This window comes from Camellia sinensis, chromosome 7 (genome assembly GCF_055761805.1).
Source record: "Camellia sinensis isolate YWXY chromosome 7, ASM5576180v1, whole genome shotgun sequence".
Lineage (NCBI taxonomy): Eukaryota > Viridiplantae > Streptophyta > Magnoliopsida > Ericales > Theaceae > Camellia > Camellia sinensis.
In genome coordinates this window covers 42,819,731-42,844,005 of record NC_138967.1, presented here as the reverse complement: position 1 = coordinate 42,844,005, position 24,275 = coordinate 42,819,731, and the positions used below count along the sequence as shown (strand labels likewise).

General features: G+C 35.8%; 1 protein-coding gene across 2 annotated transcripts; it reads right to left on the bottom strand.

Annotated features, from left to right (window-relative positions):
* Nucleotides 1-9,439: 9,439 nt before the first annotated feature.
* LOC145794637 (5'-3' exoribonuclease 4-like) lies at nt 9,440-11,976 on the bottom strand. 2 transcript variants are annotated; one of them, XM_082877043.1, is made up of 5 exons: nt 11,545-11,976; nt 10,099-10,168; nt 9,946-10,022; nt 9,796-9,836; nt 9,440-9,648 (listed from the first exon to the last, which is right to left on the bottom strand). In XM_082877043.1, the coding sequence occupies exons 1-5, from the start codon at nt 11,546-11,548 to the stop codon at nt 9,604-9,606; spliced, it is 237 nt and encodes a 78-aa protein (XP_082733169.1). In that variant the 5' UTR covers nt 11,549-11,976; the 3' UTR covers nt 9,440-9,603. The 2 variants fall into 2 exon arrangements, with proteins under 2 accessions (XP_082733169.1, XP_082733168.1); XM_082877042.1 differs by having other exon boundaries at nt 10,099-11,976.
* Nucleotides 11,977-24,275: the final 12,299 nt, after the last annotated feature.

Here is a 24,275-nt window from a genome sequence, read left to right as displayed (position 1 = left end):
AGAGGGCCAATCAGGACCGGCCACGTGTCATTAGAATAAGAATCGATTCAGTAGCTGTGATTAAAGAGACGTTCTGACCAAACAAGTACAGCTCGGTATAAATTTAGTTCGGCTGGAACAGAAGAGGAATCTTAGCTCAGCTGGAAGTCAGGTAATCCCTATCATGCTTCGCAGATGGAATTAAGGGGCAGTTGTGAGGGTAATTTGTATGGAAAATTGGGCCGAGCTGGGAAAATGGGCCGTTTTGGACCGCAATACGAAGGGCTGAGTAAAAAGGCTATAGAGTTAGACCGGTCTAGGAGAATCTTGATGTTACGCCGGTCCCGAGGTAAGCTCGGTCGATGCACAAAGTTATCTCGGTCATAATCTTGCGTTGGTATCTCGGTTACCATAGGCGTGGTTAGCTCGGCCGCACTATTTGGAACCAAGGCATAATGTAGACATAGCAAGCCTCACTCTTAGTTTAGCTCGGTCTCGGCAGGGAAACCGAGGTACAAACTGCGGAGTGAAAGACCAGGCTAGTTGAGTCTCGGCCATGTGGTTGCTAGCATAGCATGGTCATTTTTACTTCGGTCATGGTAGCCCGGCCATAGAAGAACCATCTCACTTGGTTTAAGCAGTGAGGGGGGTGTTGGAGGATAAGGATTATCCTCCAAGAGGTTAAATCCTAGGAGGACTCTGCATGGAGAAGTAAAAGTCCTACTAGGATTGTGCCACACGAAACTTATAAAAGCTCACAACATCACCTTTGGAGAGGTAACACAACTTTGTTTTCTGAGTACGCAGAGCTTTTGTCTATTTGTCAAGCTTACTGACTTAGGCATCGGAGAGGTTTTCGGCACACACCCGCCGGCTAGCTCACGTTTGTGTTTTCAGGTGACAAAGCGACGACGTACGGAGGAGCGCAGACTTGATCAACAGGATTATACGAGAAGGTTTATTTCTTTCCCGTACAAGGTGTAAGGTATGTTTTAAATTATTTAAATTCCTTAATAGGAGAGCTCAATGATTGTTTGATTTAGGCTTGGTTCTCACTCCTATCTTATTAGAATTTACATATATCAATATATGTAGATTAAACGGTTATCAGCTCCATTGAAAAACAACGTAAAGCATAGGAGAATGAGGGAAAGATTTAGTGTTAGGATTTTCTAACTATGAAATCCATTCCTCAATATCTCATGGTGATTGCGAGATTAAACGGTACGTTTTTAAATCTATTTTAATTATTTAGTTTAATGAAATTATTATGATATTTTAATTTCTAATATATACATGGGGAAAAGCATTTTTTTATAATTGCATAAGGGAAGAACTTTCACCTTTTTATAGAGCAAAAAAGTGTTTCCCTTTGGAGTAGTGCTATTATTTCTTAAAAGTAAGATTTATTTTTTAAATTTAGTGATATGATAACCTATTAAAAAATAAAAGATAATTGTCTCTTTCTTTCATATATTTTCTAAGAATAATCCATCAATTATCTATTTTACACATTCTTAAATTTTAAAAATAAATCTAAAAATCGCCTTCTATATCATTTTCTTTAATTTCCTGTAATATTATTACTATGCCTGGTGCATGAGTTTCATCAAACCAGTGACTTGTCGGAACCCATAATCCGAGATCATAATTGAGGGTTTCAAAAAAGAAAAATCGAATTGGATGATGTTATTGGGCCTCCGTGGATTTACCACAGAGCTTGCGTCGATTTTCTGAACCGTTAATGTGTAGAATTCGTCGAATATTTCATCTCTGTAAAAAATCATATTAATTGGATATCAGTAGGCACTTAATTAGGTCACTTTTGTGTCAATACTAAATAAGATTTTTAAAATAAATTGTTCACACAAATATGACCTGATCAAGTGGTTACTGATATCCAATCAATGTGATTTTTTACAAAGAAAAATTACTTGATATGTTTTATATATTGAACAATTTAAATTATCAATGCAATAAATTTCATTGTATTTTAAAATTTCTCTAATTTGAAATTAAGACTCCCAACTAGAGAGTGCTAGTGCCCTTTGAAAAAAATCTTTCCCACCATTCATTAACGCTTGATGTGTCTCAAAAATCAACATAAATGCAATTGCTCTACGTTACAACTAATAAAAAAGAATAAACTATACTACCTCCGTTGAGGTTTCTAGAAATTACAGACATATCTCCTGAAGTTTCTAAAATTATATTAACCTCTCCTATTAGATTTTTTTGACTTAACAATGTAAATGAAAATAATCATTTTACTAAATCACTTTTTAGTTCAAGCAACAAGAAATACAAAACATCTCATTTTATTTGGATTGCTGCATAATAGTCATTTATGTATAATGTAGCAAGCTAACCACACGGTTGGGTAGTTAAAAGGTTGGCCTAACGGTAAAGATTTGGGACCTGGGTGTGTACTCCCTCCATGGTCTCAAGTTCGAAATTTTCTAAGTGCAAACAATTTATTAAGGAGAGTTCACATGAGACTTTGTCTTGACTTTAATTAGAACCTTCGCAACTAGACAATAGGATTGATTTCCCACATTAGTCGGTCCAATGGGTTAGACACAGAGTTATTAAAAAAAAGTTCCGTGTACAGTGCAAAAATCTCTTCGGCATATGTAACAAGCTTGTTACATAATTTTTTTGGTAATTTATCTATTTTTTGTGATAAATCTTACATAAACTTCAAGCAAAATTATGATTATTTGTGGTTAATTCATTTTTTAGCCACAAATTGTCATAATTCCATCAGAAAATTGAGTAACATTTATCAGAAAATGTACATAACATATACTAAAAATTGTGTAAGAAGGTACATATAAAACACCTCTTCATAAAAAATGTGTACCGAAGAGATGCTCTACACTGTATGTCTGATGTTGAGTTACTGCATAATGGTATATATGTATGAAAAATTCTAGGGGCATTTATTCATAAATCGCTCTTCACTTATATATGTTCCACTTAGTTTAAATTATTTTTTTATTTTTTATTTTTTTTTTATGTTCCAATAACTCATAAATGGGGGTTTCGAAAATGAGGTGGCTTCTCTCTCGTCCAAGTCGGATTGGAGGATATTATTGGGCATTCATGGGCCCACCACAGAGCCTACATCAATGATCCAAACCGCTTAATGTATAGAACTTGTCGAGTACTTCTTCCTTGCAAAAAATCATTTTGATCAAATATCGGTAACCTTTTGATCAAATCACTTTTGTGTCAACAGTAAATATGACTTTTAAAATAAATTGTTAACACAGATGTTAGTTGATCAAGTGTTTACCAATATCCGATCAATTTGGTTTTTTATAGGAAGGCAAGTTTTACATATTGAACAGTTTGGATATCAATGCGAGCTCCGTGGTAGGCCCATAGAAGCCCAACAATACTTTCCAATTAGGATTCCCAACTAGAGAAAACCAATGCCCTTTGAAAAAATCTTTCCCACCATTCATTCACACTTGGTTAAGGTTGTCTCAAAAATCAACATAAATGGGATTGTTTTATTTTTCAACTAATAAAAATAAATAAATTACATTGACCTCCTTTGAGGTTTGTTGAAATTACTGACACCTCCCTTAAAGTTTCTAAAATTATATTGGCCTATTAGACTTTTTGACTTAAACCTGTAAATGATAATAATCATTTTACTAAATCATCCTTTTGTTCAAGCAACAAGAAATACAAAACATCTCATTGTATTTGGATTGCTGCATAATGGTAATTTATGTATAATGTAGCAAGGTAACGACACAGTTGGATAGCTAAAGGGTTGGCCGAATGGTAAAAATTTGGGACCTGGGAGTGTATTCCCTCCAAGGTCTCTAGTTCGAAATCTTCTAAGTGCAAACAAGTTCTTAAGGACAGTCCATATGAGACTTTATCCTAACTTTTATTGGAACCTCCGCAAGTGGACAATGAGATTGATTCTCCAGAGTAGTCACTCCAACGAGTTAGACACCGAGTTATTAAAAAAACAAAAAGTTATGTGTACAGTGTGGAAATCTCTTCGGTATACGTAACAAGTTTGTAGCATATTGTTTTTGGTAATTTATCTTATTTTTGTGATATATCTTACATAAACTACTAGTAGAGTTATGATAATTTGTGGTTAATTCATTTTTTAACCACAAATATTCTATCAAAACGTTAAGTAATATTTATCACAAAAAATACATAACATATATAAAACGTACGTAAGAAGGTACACAAAGTACACCGCTTCATAAAAAATGTTTATCAAAGGGATTCCTCTACACTGTATATTTGATGTCGGGTTACTACATAGTGGTATATATGTATGAAAAACTCTAGGGGCATTTTTTCATAGATCGCTCTTCACCTACAATGTTACACTTGGTTTAAATTATTTTTTTATGCTCCAATAAGTCTTAATTGGGGGTTTCAAAAATGGGGTGGCTTCAATCCAATCCAAATTGAATTTGAGGGTATTACTGGGCCTTCATGGGCCCACCACAGAGCCCACATCAATGACTCAAATTGTGCAATTTATATAACTTGTCGAGTACTTCATCCCCACAAAAAATCTCGTTCATTAGATATCGGTCACCACTTGATTTGATCACTTCTGTGTCAACAACAAATATGACTTTTAAAATAAATTGTTAACACAAATGATAGTTGATCAAGTGGCTACCAATATCCGATCAATGTTGTTTTCATAGGGATGAAGTACTCTACAAGTTTTACATATTGAACGGTTTGGATTATAAAGGCGGGCTTTGTGGTGGGCCCACGGAAGCCCAACAATATCTTTTATTTAGGATTCCTAACTGGAAAGAACTAGTGCCCATTTGAAAAAATCTTTCCCACCATTTATTAACACATGGTTTAGGTAGTCTAAAAAATCAACATAAATGAGATTGCTCTATTTTTCAACTAATAAAAAAGAATAAATTAAATTGACCTCCCTTGAGGTTTGTTGAAATTGCTGACACCTCCCCTAAAGTTTCTAAAATTATATTGGCTTCCCTTATTAGACTGTTGGACTTAAACTTGCAAATAAAAATGATCATTTTACCAAATCAGCCTTTAGTTCAAGCAACAAGAAATACAAAGCATCTCATTGTATTTGGATTGTTGCATAATGGTCATTTATGTATAATGTAGCAAGGTAATGACACAGTTGGGTAGCTAAAGAGTGGGCCTAATGGTAAAGATTTGGAACCTGAGTGTAGTGACCCTCATCCCCGCCTTAGCCTTGTGCATGAGCATCTGTATAATCTTGTTTTACTAAGCTTGCATTAGTGAATTTTTGACTTGTTTTACCTAGTGTAAGATTCTTGTCTTGGTTTGTACTTATGTGAAATTGCCTGCTAGTCTTGTTCCTTCCTGGTGAGTGTAGCCGAGGTCACCTTAAGCTTAGAACCATCTTGGAACCACTTTGGTTGACCACTACCTTCGTCCTAGCATATCGGCCGAGATGTCACTATCTAGACCGAAGTGTGTATCACCGAGGCCGAGATATGGATCATCTACGCCGAGATGTTATCCTTGAACCCAAGTAATCTTGTTCCTGGACTGGTACGATCTAGGCCGAGGTGTGGCACATCTAGGCCGAGTGTTGTCCTTCCTAGCCGAGATCGTTGATATCTTACCCACCAGAGCCGATGTTTTCACCCAATGTCAGTATCTTGCCAGAGTGACCATGTCGCTTCACTTGTTGAACACCCTTTTGCCATGCTTTGTCTGGTCTGTCAGCCACCTTTTTGAGGAAACCCAACCGGTCGCTGCCACGTGTCCCAGCAGAAGGTCAAGCCTAGAACCAGACGAGAGAACCTATCATTTTGTATCATATCTTCGCCTTTAGAGAGAGAAGCTCTAGGAGGAAGAAGAAGTTTTAGAGTGAGAAAGTAGATCTTCGAGCTTGATTCCTAGAGATCAAACCGTTAGATTCATGTATTAAGGTTAGATTCTTGACTTACTCTTGTTGTTTTTGTGTTCATCTAGCTGCATTGCATGATCTAGCATGTTTTATGAACCATGCATTGATTTAAAACTTGGTTTTAGAAAGAGAAAATGGTGCTCTTGTGTTCTTGGAAGAAAACCCCGTTTTGATCCGAAAGTTTATAAAAGTTTCCTGTCCTTGTGTTTGTTTTCCTTGAAGTCTCCGAATGTGGGTACCCAGGTCCATGTTTTGAAACTCATAGCATGAAATCTCAGATTTTGTGATAACAAGTTATGATTTTTACATTCATCTCCTTCATGATCATATTCTTCATGTTCTTCAAGAGGGAAACCCAGATTTTCCCGACTTCATTTCTCAGTATGTGGCCATCGAGACCACACCTCGGCAATGGGGTATGAGACCTCGGCAAAGACTTGGCTAGTACCCAGCATGTCTTCTTGACATGTAAAACAGTGTTTAACTTCTAGCATGTTTTCCGAAATCATCTGCATGCATGTAGGACTTGTTTTGAGAAGTACATTCAGTGGACCTTACCATGTGTTTGTAGGCCTTGGATCCTTGCTCGAAACACCCACACCCGAAGAACTATGTGAGTGGTATTTTTAATAAAGCTATGTTGTAATGTTTTGATAAGCTTTGCTTTGCTTGTTTTGAAAAGTATTTGTTAAGCATAACTGAATATCCCTAAGTTCTATATAAAGAACTATTTTGTTTTGATGACATGTCGGGAAAGTCCTTCGTGCCAGGGGACTATAATGCAACTGCACCCTTGTCTTGAAAGTCCTTAGTGCCAGGGGACTATAATGCAACTGCACCCTTGTCTTGAAAGTCCTTAGTGCTAGGGGACTATAATGCAACTGCACCCTTGTCTTGCCACCGACGGTTCTCCGCGTGGGTTTGTTTGTCTGAGATGTCATCATTTGGTATTACGTAGATGTTATTAACATCCAAGGAACTTGAAAGATTTGACAGATGAACTTGATTCATCCCTTGACTTGTAAAATTATGATATGTATCGTTTTGGAAAAGATCTCGGATATCAATCATGCAAAACCTTTATTTCTAATATCATTCACTGAGTATCCAAGCTCACCCTCTCTATATATATGTAGGTGATGAGCAAGAAGGCGCTGAGGCCTAGATGTGTTGCCAATATGTTTTTGGATGTGTTTGCCGACGTGTCTTGGATTCATATTTTTGTAGCATCTTGAAGATCATGCTTCTTGGCTTGCATTTCATTGTATTTTGTATATGATGGCTCGAGAAGCCTTTTGGTCAAGATGTATTTTGTACTTCATTTTATTGTACCCAAGTTGTAAGGCCTTGTTATGATGTATGTCATTCCATTTGACTTATGCACACCTCTTATGGACTAATTAGAATTGTTCATATTCCTTCCGCACTTGTGAGCCCCATATATTTATACTCTGATTGTGTGTGAACCGTGTAAGTTGGCCTTCGATAATCTCTGATTACTGGCCATTACGGCCCCATTCTACTAGGGGCGGAATGGGGTCGTGACACTGAGAGTGTACTCCATCTAAGGTCTCAATTTCAAAATCTTCTATGCGCAAACAATTTCTGGAGGACAATCCATATGGACTTTGTGCCAACTTTAATTTAAACCCCCGCAAGTGGACAATGGGATTGATTCTCCAAATTAATTAGTCCAATGGGTTGGATACTGAGTTATTTTAAAAAAAAGTTATGTGCATAGTGTGGAAATCACTTCGGTATATTGTTACATCTTTTTTTTGTTGCTAATTTATCTTATTTTTGTGATAAATCTTACATAAACTTCAAGTAGAGTTACGATAATTTGTACTTAATTCATTTTTTAACACAAATTGTTATAATTTTATCAAAAAATTAAGTAACATTTATCACAAAAAATACGTAACATATACTAAAAAATATGTAAGAAGGTACATATAGTACAACTCTTCATGAAAAATGTATACCAAAGGGATTCCCCTACACTGTATGTCTGATGTTGGGTTACTGCATAATGGTATATATCTATGTAAAATTCTAGGGGCATTTATTAATAGATCACTCTTTACCTACATCTATTCCACTTATTTTAAATTATTTTTTTTTCTATTCTAATTAGTCTTAATTGGGGGTTTCAAAAATGGAAATGCTTCTCTCTAGTCCAAATCGGATTTGAGAGTGTTATTGGGCCTCCATAGGCCCACCACGGAGCTTGTATCGATGATCCAAAATGTTCAATATATAGAACTTGTCCAGTAATTCATCCCTAAAAAAAATCACGTTGATCGGATATCAGTAAACACTTGATCAGATCACTTTTGTGTCAACGATAAATATGGCTTTTAATATAAATTATTAACACAAATGTTAGTTGATCAACTGACTACCAATGTTTGATCAATGTGGTTTTTTCAGGGATGAAGTAGTCGAAAAATTTTACACCTTAAACGGCTTGTATTATTAATGCGGGCTCCGTGGTGGGCATACAGAAACCAAACAGTACCATTTGGATTCCCAACTAGAGAGAACTAGTCCCCTTTGAAAAAATCTTTCCCACCATTCATTAACACTTAGTTAAGGTTGTCTAAAAAATCAGCATAAATGAGATTGCTTTATTTTCAACTAATAAAACAGAATAAATACATTGACCTCCCTTGAGGTTTGTTGAAATTACTCACAGCTACCTTAAAGTTTCTAAAATTGTATTGACCTCCCCTATTAGACTATTTGACTTAAACCTGTAAATGAAAATAATCATTTTACTAAATCACCCTTTAGTTCAAGCAACATGAAATACAAAACATTTCATTGTGTTTGGATTGCTGTATAATGATCATTTATGTATAATGCATCAAGGTAATGACACGGTTGGGTAGCTAAAGCGTTGGTCTAATGGTAAAGATTTGGGACCTGAGAATGTACTCCCTCCACTACAATAAATTACACTTTTGGCGACCAAATTTTTAGTTGCCAAAAGTCATTTTTTAGTCGCCGAAAATTTTTGCTGACTAAATTTTTTGGTCGCCATCTTTGTCGTTGGATGATTGTCGGGAAAAGGATTGGAGACTAACTTTTTTTTAGTCTCCTAAAGTCACCAATTGGCTACTAAAAATTTAGTCGCCCAAAGTTTTCAATAAATGTGCCTTTTTGTTTTAGCGACTAAAACATTTAATCGCCAAAAACCGTTGATTTCTTTTTGGCTACCAATTATTTAGTGGCTAAAAACATGGCACTCCTTTTTGGCTACCAATTTTTTAGTCGCTAAAGTCATAGTGCTCCTTTTTAGCTACTAATTTTTTAGTCTCCAAAAACTTTCATTTTTTTTTTTTGCTACTAAATATTTAGTCGCCAAAAGCTCTATTTATTAATTTTTTTAAATGCACAAATTGAATATTTTTCATTAATTTCTAAATTATATGCATTCTATTATCAATGCAACCTATAACCTGTACATTTAAAGAATAACACATCTATCGATTATAATCTAAATAAATTATCAATAATACCCATTTCATTATCAACTATTCAAAAACTTTAACTTGTAACAACATATTCCAAATATCATATAAATCCATACCAACCAAGTATAATCCATATAAATTAAATATTACATAAAAAAACACTAGATTTCCAAAACAGAGGATTGTACAAAAATAAATGTCTTCCCTATACAAAACAAATGCTCTTCATACACAAAAATAAATATCCACAATAGCCCACGCAAAAGCAATCTGTAAAAAAAATTAACCATTAGCACTTATTTAATAAAATTAACATTTCAAATTATAAAACTAGTACTGATAGTAGTCCAGGTCATACTAGTAATAAACATATAGGAACCTAACAACAAATTTTCTAATAATAGACAACACAATTACCTGCCATGCTAAGCGCTTGCCATTCATATCAATCTCAAAATCTATCCAAATAAGAAAATTGCAACTATTAACGACCATGGGACAAAAAAAAAAAAAAAAAAAAGGTTCAAAAAGAAATAATAGAAAACTATGAAACTCAAGTAATATAACCAGAAGTGTAGAATTCTTGGATCGGTGATGCTAGATCAGTCATCAATCTCTTGTACTCTTCAGGCAGAGCACTAAAACTGTAACATGAAAGAGATAAGCTCATACAGTACCAAATGCAGCAGGAGAGAGAGAGAGAGAGAGAGTAATACAAACCTTGTAGCAGGCAAGGTTCCCATTAGCTGGTCGAAAGGCTTAAAAGGCTCTCCCAGGAAAAATGTTATTTCTAAATCAGTTAGACCATTTAGATCGGAAGCAAATGGACCATAATGATATGGATAAAACCTGAAGCAAAAACAGGACATTTAGTTTAAATGCAAGTACACCGAAGGGCAGCAATCTACACAACATAAAACAGTAACAAGCATAAGCCTCTTTAATTTTTTTTTATTTTTTATTTTTTTGGATAAATAAGCATAAGCCTCCTGAATTAAACAAGTGTATGTATCATCTGTGTGGTGGGATGGGGATTAAGCATCTGCTCGTATCTACCTGATCCCAATGTTATCTTAAAAATAAGATCTTATAAAAGTGCACATCTGTAGGATGCTTTGCTTGACTTCCATTTAGACACAAAGCCAAAACGCTCTGTTTTCTCATCTAATCCACACAATACATATTGCATAATATGGGCGCACAACCTCTTCTTTGGCCATAATGTCTTTACAAAAACTCATTATTGACATATGTACTACTACTAATATCTATATACAAACACAAAGGAATATTTGCCTTCCTGAGTACACAAGTAAAATGAATTATAAATCAAAAATTGACCATTGCCATGAGCAGACACCATGGTAGTAGTATCGGCAAACCTAGCATAAACCTTCTACATACCTCAAAACTTGCAATTACAACTTAGGATCATTAATTGCACCCCGTGATGTGGCAATCATATAAAATAGGATTTGGGGAGGGCAAGACCTCCACCCATAAAGTGAGAAAATAATTAAATTTGGAAGAGAGCATCCATAGCCATACAATAAAATATTCATGGAAAACATTTTAGGGAAAAAATTTGAGTAAAAAACACAAATGTAAGGGAAGAAACAATTGGCTACTCCTTCAAGATGATTTGATTTTTGAAAATACTCATAGCAGTTGATTTGATTCTTTTCAAGATGCAAAGAATATGAATGAGGCAGATCAGACCACCCTAGGTCTAGCAAGGTGCAACACTGAGTGGTACTATGGCACCATCAACAATTTAATGAATAACTTTCAGTTACAAAGATGAAAAGAATACAAATAAGGCATAGATCTCCATTACATTCCTGTCTAAGAATGGGCTCACATGCTCCTAAGCATCAGTTATAAAAATGGGTACTACTTCAAGGTGATGTACTTCATAGTACCTGTTTATTCAATATCTTAAATCTCAATACATCAGTTCAATATCTTAAATCTCAATACATCTACCTAGTACCAATTTATTCAATTGGCACCTAACCATGACAGCTAAATTTCAATAAACTCGTCACTAATTGCTATCATAACAACCATAAATTCAATTTTGGTGTCCCAATTTCAACTCCATATAAATAAGAACTGAGTGTTGCATCCAAAAAAAGATTGTCCAAGTTCTCATTAGCTACATACTCATACACAAGCAGCTTCTCCGCACCGTGCGCACAATACCCCCAACAAATTGACAACATTACGATGCTGCATGCGAGCCAACAGCTTGGTCTCATTGGTGAACTCTTTCTTTCTCTGATTCGAGCTTTGCGATAGCTTCTTCACCTCAATTTTTCTCCCATCATTCAACATCCCATACATCTCCAAAACCCTAACAATCACATACAAATCCACACACACACACACACACACACACACACACATACATACATCAGTCTCGCCGTTGATGGATAGACAGATATACAAATATGGAGAGATTTTAAAGAGAGAAAATAGGGCAAATCTAGGTGAATCGGTGCTTTGGTTGCCCGCGACCGCGAGGAGGCACGGCTGGTGGAGCGGCGGTGAGAGAGGGAAGGAAGAGGAGAAGCGGAGAGAGACAAAGAGAGAGAAAGAGAGAGAGAGAGACAGAGGCGCTGGTTTGTGGTTTGGAAACCAAATATATACATATATATATATATATATATATATATATTACACCATTAGTGTCTAAATATTTTAAGTCGACAATTAATTTTATAAATCCCTCAAAAATTTGAAATGTCTCCCTCCAAATATTTTAGTTTTTTGGCAACCAACTTTTGGTCGCCAAAGATAAAAATTAATTTTTTATTTTCCATTCAGCGACTAAATAGTTTTAGCAGCCAAAACTCAATATACGGCGACTAAAATACTTTTTTGTCACTGAAAATATGTTTTTGGCGACCAAACTTTTGGTTGTCAAAGAAAAAAAATAATTTTTTATTTTCCATTCGGCGACTAAATGGTTTTAGCAGCCAAAACTCAATATACGGCGACTAAAATAAATTTTTTGTTGCCAATTCTGGTATTTTTAGTGACTAAATTTTTTTTAGTCACCAATAATCAATATACCCTTACTAAAAAAAATTAGTAGTTAAATATTGTACTTTTACCAACTAAAAAAATTTTTGGTCGCCAATTCCACAACTTTTGGCAACTAAATTTTTTTTTAATTGCCAATTTTGATCGCCAAAGGTGCATTTTGTTGTAGTGCTCTAAGGTCTGAAGTTCAAAATCTTCTAAGTGCAAACAATTTCTAGAGAACAATCCATATGGGACTTTGTCCTGACTTTAATTGGAACCTCCACAAGTGGACAATTGATTTTGTAATGGTCATTTAGGTATAATGTAGCAAGGTAACAAGACGGTTGGGTAGCTAATGGGTTGGCCTAATGGTAAAGATTTAGGACTTGAGAGTGTACTCCCTCTAAGGTCTGAAGTTCCAAATCTTCTAAGTGCAAACAATTTCTAGAGGACAATTCATATGAGACTTTATCCTGATTTTAATTGGAAACCCCACAAGTGGACAATGGGATTGGTTTGCCAAATTAGTTAGTCCAACGGGTTGGATAACGAGTTATTAGAAAAAATGGTTATGTGTTCAGTATATGTAACAAGCTTGTTACATTTTTTTTTTTTTGTTGTTGCTAATTTATCACATTTTTGGACTATATCTTACGTAAACTTCTACTAGAGTTATGATAATTTGTGGTTAATTCATTTTTTATCCACTGAATGTCAAAATTCTATCAAACAATTATGTAACATTTATCACAAAAAAAATATGTAACATATACCAAAAAATATGTAAGAAGGTACATATAGTACACCTCTTCATAAAAAAAATGTGTACCAAAGGGATTCCTTTACACTGTATGTCTGATGTTAGGTTACTGCATAATGGTATATATGTTTGAAAAATTCTAGGAGCATTTATTCATAAATCGCTCTTCACCTACATATGTTCTGCTTAGTTTAAATTGTTTTTTTATGTTCGAATAACTCTTAATTGGGGGTTCTTAAAACAGGGTTGTTTCTCTCTGGTCCAAATTGGATTGGAGGGTGTTATTAGGCCTCTATAGGCCCACCACAGAGCACGCATCGATGATCCAAACTGTTCAATGTATAGAACTTGTCAAGTATATCATCCTTACAGAAAATCACATTCATCAGATATTGGTAGCTCCTTCATCAGATCACTTTTGTGTCAACGGTAAATATGACATTTAAAATAAATTATTAACCCAAATGTTAGTTGATCAAGTGGCTAACAATATCGGATCAATGTGGTTTTTCACATGGATGAAGTACTTGACATGTTTTATGCATTGAACGATTTGTGTTATTGATACGGGCTCTGTGGTGGGCCCAATAGTGCCTTCTAATTATGATTCCCAACTAGAGAGAACCAGTGCCCTTTGAATAAATCTTTCCCACCATTCATTAACACTCGGTTAAGGTTGTCTAAAAAATCAACATAAATGGGATTCCTCTATTTTTCAACTAATATAAAAGAATAAATTACACTGACCTCCGTTGAGGTTTGTTGAAATTATTGACACTTCCTTTAAAGTTTCTAAAATTATATTGACCTACCCTATTAGACTTTTTGACTTAATCCTGTAAGTGAAATTAGTCATTTTACTAAATCACCCTTTAGTTCAAGTAACAAGAAATACAAAACATCTCATTGTATTTGGATTGCAGCATCATGGTCATTTATGTGTAATACAGCAAGGTAACGGCACGGTTGGGCAGCTAAAGGGTTGGCCTAATGGTAAAGATTTGGGACTTGAGAGTGTACTCCCTCTAAAGTCAAGTTCGAAATCTTTTAAGTGTAAACAATTTCTTGAGGACAATCTATTGTATTTGGAACTTCCGCAAGTGGATAATGGGATTGATTCTCCAAATTAGTCGGTCCAATGGGTTGGATACCGAATTATTAAAAAAAAAAGTTACGTGTACATTGTGGAAATCTCTTCGGTATATGTAACAAGCTTGTCAATTTTTTTTATTTATTTTTTTTGTAATTTATCTTTTTTTTTTGTAATAAATCTTGCATAAACTTCTACCAGAGTTACAATTATTTGTGGTTAATTCATTTTTTAACAACAAATTGTCATAAATCTATCCGAAAATTAAGCAACATTTATCACAAAATATACGTAACATATATTAAAAAATACGTAAGAAGGTACATATAGTACACCTCTTCATAAAAAAATGTGTACAAAAAAGATTCCTCTATACTATATGTCTGATGTTTGGTTACTGCATAATGGTATATAAGTATGACAAAATTAACAATATCAAAAAATTCAAATTCATCAAATGTGGATTGTTCATAATTTTCAGCCATGTTTTTCTTAAAATCATACTCCCTAATTGGATTTTCACCATCATTTTGTGATGGTTGTACATCAAATTTAGCCATGTTTGGCTTAAAACCATGTCTTCCAATTGAATTTTCACCATAATTTTGTGATGGTTGTTCAACATTCTTTGTCATATTTAAAATAAAACCATACCTTTCAATTGGATTTTAACATTAAAATGCTCAATATCCATAGGCAAAAGAGGTTGGTCTTCTTTTTCAATTAATGGCTAGAAAAATTGCCCCCATAGGCATGCCATTTTTAGAACTTAATTTTTCTTTGGCCATGCCTTTTGTGGATAGAAAGTTTTACTTGGAAATGCCTCTTAACAACTCATAAAATTTGTGTTTTTTAAGATTTTCTAATTTTTTACTCCAATATTAAATTTCTCCGTCAACTTGATAAACTTGATAACTAAGTTGATAAATTTTTCCATGAAAGCAATTTATATCCTTTTGCATCAAATAATATGGTAGTGATGAAATTATTTGAAATTTTTGCGAATCAAGAGAATTAACTATTTTTTATAAGGCCAAAATTTCACTCTTGTACCAATAAATTTCATGCTCACAATGTTGAATCATTCTTTCTATTTCATTTGTCATAGGGGTGAGCATGGTCCGGATTGGACCGGATTGAGATAAAACCAAGACCAATTCGTTATCTACGGTTCTTAAAAAATTGAAACCAATCCAATCCGTTTAAATCATGGAACCAATCCGAACCAATCCATTTAAATACAGATTGGATCGGTTTAGGACCACGGATTCACATAATTAAATAACAAAAATATATTTATAACACTTTAAATTTATAAAAATATAAACATAGCGCTATATTAGTTCCACAATAGCAACATATTTTTCTATAATAGCGACATACTGTTCTAAAATTTAAACAACCATAAGAAAATTTGGTTTCACTATAAGTATTTAAACCATTACAAATTAAAACTAAAAACCAACAAACAAGAGTAATAAAAGAAAATATTATATGGTTTTAGGTTTGAGTTTAGATTTTATATAGAATTAAGAGAAGATACTATGGGGGAGGATGTATAATAAAAATATAGACTATTTGTATACGGTTCGGTTCGGTTCCAATCTGGAACCGTGGGGTTCAATCCGGAACCAATCCGTAGACTACGGATTTTTAATTCTTCAATCCGGAACCGAACCGCGGATTCAAAAAACCAATCCAAACCTATCGGATTGGACTGGACTGGATCGGATTACGGATTTCACGGATCACTTGCTCAGCCCTAATTTGTCATGCCGTTATGTTGGCAACAGCCAGTAGAATCATTATACATGGACGATGAGGCATTCCAATAATAATTTATACCCATTAGAACATTTCCACTCCATTAGTGGTTTTCATCCATGGGTGCACAAGATATAAACATGCTACTTGATGGCATAATTTCTAGATATTTTGTTTGTATCATGTGTTTGCCCTCCAAGTTAGGACGATGTCCCACTAGGCATGTCAAAAATTGTTAGTAAAGTTTTTGTTAGGCTTAGATCGACAGAGCCTTAACCAAAATTTTACCAAACAACACAATGATCAAGCAATTGTGTTGAGGTTTTATACCTTGAAAGTTCAAGGACTTCCTTGGAGTAAAAGTAATGGCAATACAAACAAGAAAAAGAGAAAGAGAGAAGAAGAAGATGATGATGTAAATGATTGAATGGGCAATCAAATACAAGTAAAGTACATTAAAACTACTTCTATCTAAGTTTAAACTACTCCTATGTAGATTAGATCTACACCGAGGATAGAAAATAAATAGAAATCAAGTCATGCATTGATTTGTTGGTGTCTTACTATAGAGCCATTAATGCCAATTTATAGAAAAGATGAAGGAAAAAACTTCCATTAACCACCTCCTAAATAACTACTTTTAACTTCCTAAATATTCCATCTTCTTTCTTACAATGCCATGTGTCTTCTATCCCTTAAATCTTCAAAACTTGTTTTAACTTCACTTTAACCTCCAAGATTTTCCTATATAATAATAATAAGTAGAAGAAGTAATAGAAAATTGAAACCTAATCATAATCGATGGAAAATTATTAATGGTGCAAACAGGATTTTACTTCTATTGAAATATTTATCTAGAATTGGCACACTCACATCCAAGTTACTTTCTATATATTCTTAATAGCATGCTAATAGATGTGTGGTGGTTTTGTCAATTTGTAAATTTGGATTCTTATGGTTGGTATTGTTTTTGTTATATATAATAAAAGGTCTCTTTTTTTACTCAAAGAAGAAGAAGAAGAAGAAGAAGAAGAAGAAGAAGACGATTGGAATCAAGTTGTGTGACATTTTTAAAAAGAGAAATATTTGAAATATTTTTCAATTTTCTATAAGTGTGAGTAACAAGATATCTCTTAGAAAAAAAAATGAGTTCTTTTCTTTTGACTTTCTAAAGATTTATATTGTGGGGGTGAATGATATATGTGTGCTTTCAAATTCTGTATTATAAAAAGATAATTAACTTATTTGTGAAAAGAAAAATAAAGAATTTTAAAAGGTGAAAAATATTTTATTTCAGGTTCGTATCACGGGGAAACCAAAATGAAAAGAAACTAATGACTTCTACTGAATGTGAGACCACTGGCTACACCTTGTAGTTCCTAATAGTAGGCTACAGATTACGAAAATTTGTAATTCCTAGTAGTATGGCTATTGACTGCTTGGAACAAATATATTTGATGGATTTAACATGTTGCTTCAGTTAGGAAAATATAAGGATCATTTTTGCTTGATGGATCCATGTTGCCTTGATGAAAAATTGGATATATTTGCATGATGAATCCAATTTAAAATGTTTATTTGATGAACCCTAAAAGGGAAAATTATGGCGTGCAATAAATAAAAATGGGCTTTATTATGAGATAGTTCATGTAATGGATAAAATCATTCATCAAATGATATATGAAATTTGAAGCTTGAGAAGCTCAAAATTATTTTGACTTTTGAGGCAAATATTATTAATAAACTCGAGGAGTTATTGCCTCTAGGCTAATAAGGCTAGATCCATATTTATATGTTGAGGAGGATGGGCTAAGCCCTAAGGAAGTCACCTAAGGAAGTAACCTAACCTCTATGATTGACAACCTCATGAAGGAGGTTTAATGGGCAGAAACAATCTTTAAAGCGTGACTTAATTCTAGCACTTAATATTTTAGGAGACATTATAAAAATTGTTCTCCTACCCATCCCTAAGGCAGTAGTGCTGATGAGTGACTGGTTAGGAAGGGTTTTACCCTGAATGAATTTAAGGTAGGAAATCTCCTGTAAGGTGTATTCTGACACTGTACCTTTGAAGGATTCTACTAAATGGAAACCATCATGAGGCCGCGATTGTGGGACTTGGGCTAGTCTCTAAAATTCCCATGAGAATCAAGATCAGAGTGCATGGCCATTGAAAGTACTAATCCACAAACTTTTGTCCAATACCAGTGTTGTGTGTGTGACATGTTAACTTTTGGTTCAAAGAGTCTAGTTCAAAACTTAGTTCACTATGATTTTTCAGAGGGAAACTGTTATCACTAAGTGAGATTCAAGTCCGGAATATTTATATTATTTTGAATTGTAGTTTTGAAATGAGGGGGTATGGCATGCTTTTCGTGTTCCTTTTGGATATGACTAGCCCCACAGTTTGGACTCTTGTAATTCTTAATCGATTTCACAAAATGCAATGTGAAACAGTGAAAATACAAAAGAGTCCAAATCTGACAATTCTTTTGGAAATCGATATTTGAATCAAATGCCAAAAATGGACTGCTTTGCCAGATTTCAGAGTCGCCACCTAAATATTTTCGAAAAATTTAGGAAACCCGAGACTCGTGCCAAAGGCCATTGGTCCATCATCACCAAAGTGTCTCAGCTCAGGAACTTAGGTACAAGAGGGGAAGGTCATGAATTGAGCACCCCACTCGCCCGATCAAAGATTGTCCTCTACTAATCATGATGCAATTTTTATTTACATTATATGCTCTTGTTCTGATTATTACGTTAACATTACTATGTGATGCACATAAGTATAGACTATTTTGCCAAAATTAGAACATTTGATTTCATGTTTGTTTTTGAAAAGAGTTGGTGAATGTGCCACTTGAAAAAGTGGGTTTTAAATGTACATTAATCAAACTATCCCAATTCGAACTACTAGCCTTCATCCACAGGCATTCAAACAGATATATCATTTAAGTAATTAGCCTCATGCAAATATGCTTGACATGGCAACATGAACATTCGATGCAAGATGCTAAAACTCAAAATTGCTCACCTAGTACTCCACGCCAAAACAAAGCAAAATAATTAGAAGATATGCATGTTCCTAATTAATGCAAAGTGACTAATGTAACGCATACATTATGTAATTTGTAGGCTCGACTATGAGCACGTCATATGATTTCATTCAAGACATGCGATAAAACATGTATTCAAGCAATGAATTTGAACATTTATATTGGGTTAGCATGATGAGCCGAACCTTGGATGCATGCAAGACAATGGATGCAAATTATAAGAATGCTAATTTGAAAAATGATGTTCTATATTAACCATCATAAGCAAATAAGTAAAAGGAAGAAAGACGTGGGGTTGGAAGACAATACAACTTATTACATGTTGGCCCTCGTGCAAGAGGGTCCGAATCAAAGTCCAAAAGTCCAAATTAAACTAATTATTACAAAATCGAATGAATGAATAAGCAAAGAATTAACTAGCTAACTACTCTATTACAACAAGGATAATAATGAGAAATAAACTAACTATTTAAGTTAATTAGCTATAACAATTACAAATAAACAATAATTATAATTACAACACTAATAATTAATAAGACTAATTATAACAATGATAATAATAATTACAAAAATACTCGGAGCATTAATCTACAACATTGATGCAAGCAAGGATGCACAAGCATTGCATGCACAATGTCCAAGAACTGCTCTGTTTGCCTCTGTTTCACCTTCAGCTACTGCCATCTGTTTTCTGCAAAACATACTACTGACCAAACATTGATGACCGGCAGGCCCTCAATAAAGCCCGGTTGGGCCTAAATAAGGCCGGTCGTGCCTTAATTTTATGCAAAATCCTGTTTTGTGCTCTGACGTGAAAATAGTGCAGATGGAGTTATTTTGAGCTCTTTTTGTCCCTCTCACACTTCTCTATCATGGGAAAGTCGCAAGAAAAGGTTGGAATTGTTTCGAAAACCATCAATGAGCAAGTTGATTGCTTGATGATTTCGGATACAATTTGGACAAAATTCAATAATGCAATGACCAACAACCATCCCTCCCTCCTATCATAGAGTGAACTCAAAAAGGGAGGTAGTGACGCTTTAAGGTTCATCAAGACATCATGAATTGATGTAAGACAACCCTTAACATAATGAACTCGGCATAATGTCCGGCTGAACCCAAGCAATATAACTCATTTTCTTTATGTGGGTTGGTTCATTTTAAGCCAAATTCATTAGTCTTTCCATCCTTTAATCCATTAAGTCCAAGATGATTGTTAAGTCCACTAAAGATTACGTCCACTACATGAGAAGTATGTCAAACGGGAGGTGATTCTCAACATGAAAAAGAGACTATGCCGTTGACAATAAACCTCCGTAGAGATTAAGCCATCAAGCATAGATCTCTAGTTCATGTTTTGAATAACCGTCAACTGATTGAAACAACTCTCAAATGAAAGAGATGAATGATAAGTTGATTATTAAAATGAGGTTCTTAAACATGGAAATTGGACAAAGAAAGGCCAAGAACAAAGCTCAACAAGCTATGTACAAGGACTTGTGAGACAACAAGCAAACTAATCAAAGCATGAACTAACTAAATAACCTAGGACAGCCCTAAAATAGCCTCTAAGAGGTAAAAAATAGTGGCTCAAAGTGCATGAAAAGAGCCTAAAAAGCTAAATAACAAAGACAGAAAACAAGGCTAGTAAGTGAGAACAAAGAGGGGTGGCTAACCCCTGCATTTTTGAAACCTCAAAGCATGATTTTTAGCTTCCTTTTAACTCTGAAAAACAATTTAGAAAGCAAAGAAAATGATGTAAAAGCAAGGGTTTGAGCTATACGTAAAGGTGTAAGAAAGAGTGTTAACTCTTTCTCTTTACCCTTTTTGTAGCTCTCAAAACCCAAGCTACACTTGGAAGAGAATCAAAACAACACAAACATACAAGAACTTGATAGTACATGATAGAAATGAAAACAAGAGAGAAAATAGCAAGCTTATACCTCTTGAACAAGGTAGCTCTTTGTTTGTGAATCAAACTAAGTCCAAAACACTCTCTTAAGCTTGAATTATGGTGCTCAAGGTTCAACCAAGGTTCCAAGGCTAAGGTGCAAAGATGTATATGGTGTATGGATATAGGTTCAAGGTGGTAAGCTTGCTCAAAGGTTACTTGCAAAAGAAGAAGGAGCTCTCAAGAAGGTGCATAGGCTTTCAATAAATTCTTCAACCCTCAAAACAAAGATACAACTTCGTTTTTATAGAATGTGAGCAAGAGGGGTCATAAAAATCTGCAAAAATGGACAGCTAGCGGGCTCTCGCCCAGAATAGTGTTTCTCACTACTATGGCATGGCCGACCATCAATCAATAGCCATGGATAGGCCTCAATGAGGCATGGTCGGGCCTCAATGTGATCCCCCTGTTTCCTTACTTCAGAGTCAGCACAGGGTGGTACAATGTGTAAAAATGGATTTCTGGGGTATAATTAGTGGAAATATGGAACGTTTGGGATTGTTTCAGAGCTTAAACATAGCTCATTCGTTAACTCAGAACGCACAGGCTGATTTTCTGAAGGCACGGTGATGTAGCAGACATCAGCCGCAGAACACCTATCTGCACGTTGCTCCATCGTCGGCATAATTGGAGTCGTCGCCGGAGTTTTTGTTTCGGAAACCGCTTTCAGACCGGTGAATAGAGCATCTTCTTGCCGCTGTAAGGCGTTGATGAGCCGGATTAAATTTTCAGCGTTGTTTTCGCCGACGACCAACAAGGACCAATGCAGCAGCAATAGATCCGGCTCGTATTTTAAAATCAACCGCCGAAATTGGCCTAGATCTCCACGATCCATTTGCAAAATAATTCAAACTCCCCCAATTATTTTGGCTTATATAATTTCCCGTCTGCGCTTGCCTTTTTAGAGTTTTAATCCTGGCCGCAGATCGGGGAGCACCGCTTGCCTTTTTAGATTTTTAATCCTGATCGCAGATCTGGGCGCGGAGCGGAAGCCCTAGACGACAACACACTGCGAATTGCGGAAGGGAGCACCAATCGGGGGACGACACGTGGCGCGGAGGGAGCGTCCCAGGTAATATTAGTGGGACGCTCCAGGGCACCTATATAACTCACTCCCTAACTCTCTTCCACCAGTATAATTTTCCAGAGGGTGACTTGCGTCATCCGAGAGAGTAAGTGACGTCATCGAGAGTGAGTTATGGCATCAATGCGACATCGTTTTAGAGTCCAAAACAAGAACATCTTCCTCACATATGCCCGATGTTCTATACCTAAAGAGAGACTGTTAGAGAAAATTAGAGAGCTGTTCACAACCAGACCACCAAATTATGTGAGGGTCGCACATGAATTACACGAGGATGGGCAACCACACCTCCATGCCCTTGTGCAATTTCCATACCGTTTTCAGATGCAGAATGAACGGTTCTTCGACGTTACTCACGATCGAACCAGTCGGCATTTCCATCCGAATGTACAAGGGGCATACAACCAACAGAATGTGCTGGAATACATCTCCAAACACGGGGATTACACGGAATGGGGTGAATTCCGTGAGAGGAGCCGCTGCGCTAACCAGAATAACAAAGACAATATATATCGGGATGCACTTGCAGCCGGCACCAAGGACGAAGCACTAGCACTGGTAAGAAATGGCGACCCAAAATGTTTCTGGTTAAATTATGACAAGTTGTCATCAAATTATGACCGGATTTCATTTAATCCACCATTGCCGTATGTTCATCCATTTACAGACACAGTATGGGTCGTTCCAACAGCAATACAGCAATGGGTTGCAGACAATATAAGAGATGAAGCCCAAAGACCGCATAGGCCCAAAAGTATTATAATTGAAGGCCCATCTAGAATTGGGAAAACATGTTAGACCCGGTCTTTGGGACCACATAATTATTATTCTGGCCACATCGACTTGAGGGACCACAAGAACGACGCTTTCTACAACATAATCGATGATGTGGCCCCATAATATTTGAAACATTGGCGCGAGTTTATTGGAGCGCAATGGGATTTTTTTTCAAATTGTAAATATGCCCGCCCAAAGAAAATAACGGGCGGGATTCCAAGTATTATATTATGCAACCCCGGAGCCGACTCCAGTTACAAAGAGTTTTTGGAAAAACATGAACACGCCCGGCTCAAAGCGTGGACGTACCGAAACGCAGAATTCTATACAGTCAACGAGCCCCTGTTCGCTAGAACCAGTCAAGAAGAGGCATCGTAATGCCAAGAAGAAGGCCCAACGCAGGAAGATATTCCACTTCCAATGCGGCTATTTGATATTCCATACGAACAGATGCGTCGAACCACATACATTGGAGAGAGAGGACGCTGTCAGGGGTCTTTTACGATACTTTGAAGAACCTGATGTGGTTCAAGGCAATAGACCTCTCCAGACCGGGCAATCAGGGGGTCTACAAGATACAATGCCTATTCAACTACAACCTCCGGAAAGCACTGGGAATCCGGACGTTTACAGCAACAATGTATACGTGGCTGACTTCCAGTGGTCGCAGAAGCCTATCGGAGACTGTATTTACCTAGCGGGCTCTCGCCCAGAATAGTGTTTCTCACTACTATGGCATGGCCGACCATCAATCAATAGCCATGGCTGGGCCTCAATGAGGCATGGCCGGGCCTCAATGTGATCCCCCTGTTTCCTTACTTCAGAGTCAGCACAGGGTGGTACAATGTGTAAAAATGGATTTCTGGGGTATAATTAGTGGAAATATGGAACGTTTGGGATTGTTTCAGAGCTTAAACATAGATCATTCGTTAAGACCTCGAACCACGCACAACACCACTTTCATCATCGAGTGTACTGGGCAAAGCACTCGAGCCTTGTGGGCGATCAAAAATACGATGTCTATAGTTGCCCTTCTTTGACAGAACTCAAAGTTATAAAGTGATATGAGTGAATATCAAAGCCTAAAGATGACCCATTTGACGAGGCCGCAAGGCTTGGGCAAGAAATCAAGACATAAATGCAAAGATTGAACTCGAGGGCAAAGTGCAAAATAATATGCAGCAAATAACTTATGATCATCCAATGAAACAATGCAATGAAACATTCGAATATAAATGAAACAATGAAATAACGCTATAATCTAAACAAGAATGCAACGTTTGAATGAAAATGCAAATCAAAGTAAAATGTCTCACACGAAAAGAAGGCACAAACCAAACCACGTCCCACATAGAAAGGATGTAAGAAAATGCAGACCTAAT

Bases quoted from the DNA above. Each gene is read 5' to 3' on its own strand.
- LOC145794637 (XM_082877042.1), bottom strand. From the start codon at position 10,247: ATGTCCTGTTTTTGCTTCAGGTTTTATCCATATCATTATGGTCCATTT. The intron at 9,837-9,945 runs GTTATATTACTT...TTATTTGGATAG, and splicing joins CCAAGAATTCTACACTTCTG to ATTTTGAGATTGATATGAAT. The intron at 9,649-9,795 runs GTAATTGTGTTG...TTTTTTTTACAG, and splicing joins GCAAGCGCTTAGCATGGCAG to ATTGCTTTTGCGTGGGCTAT.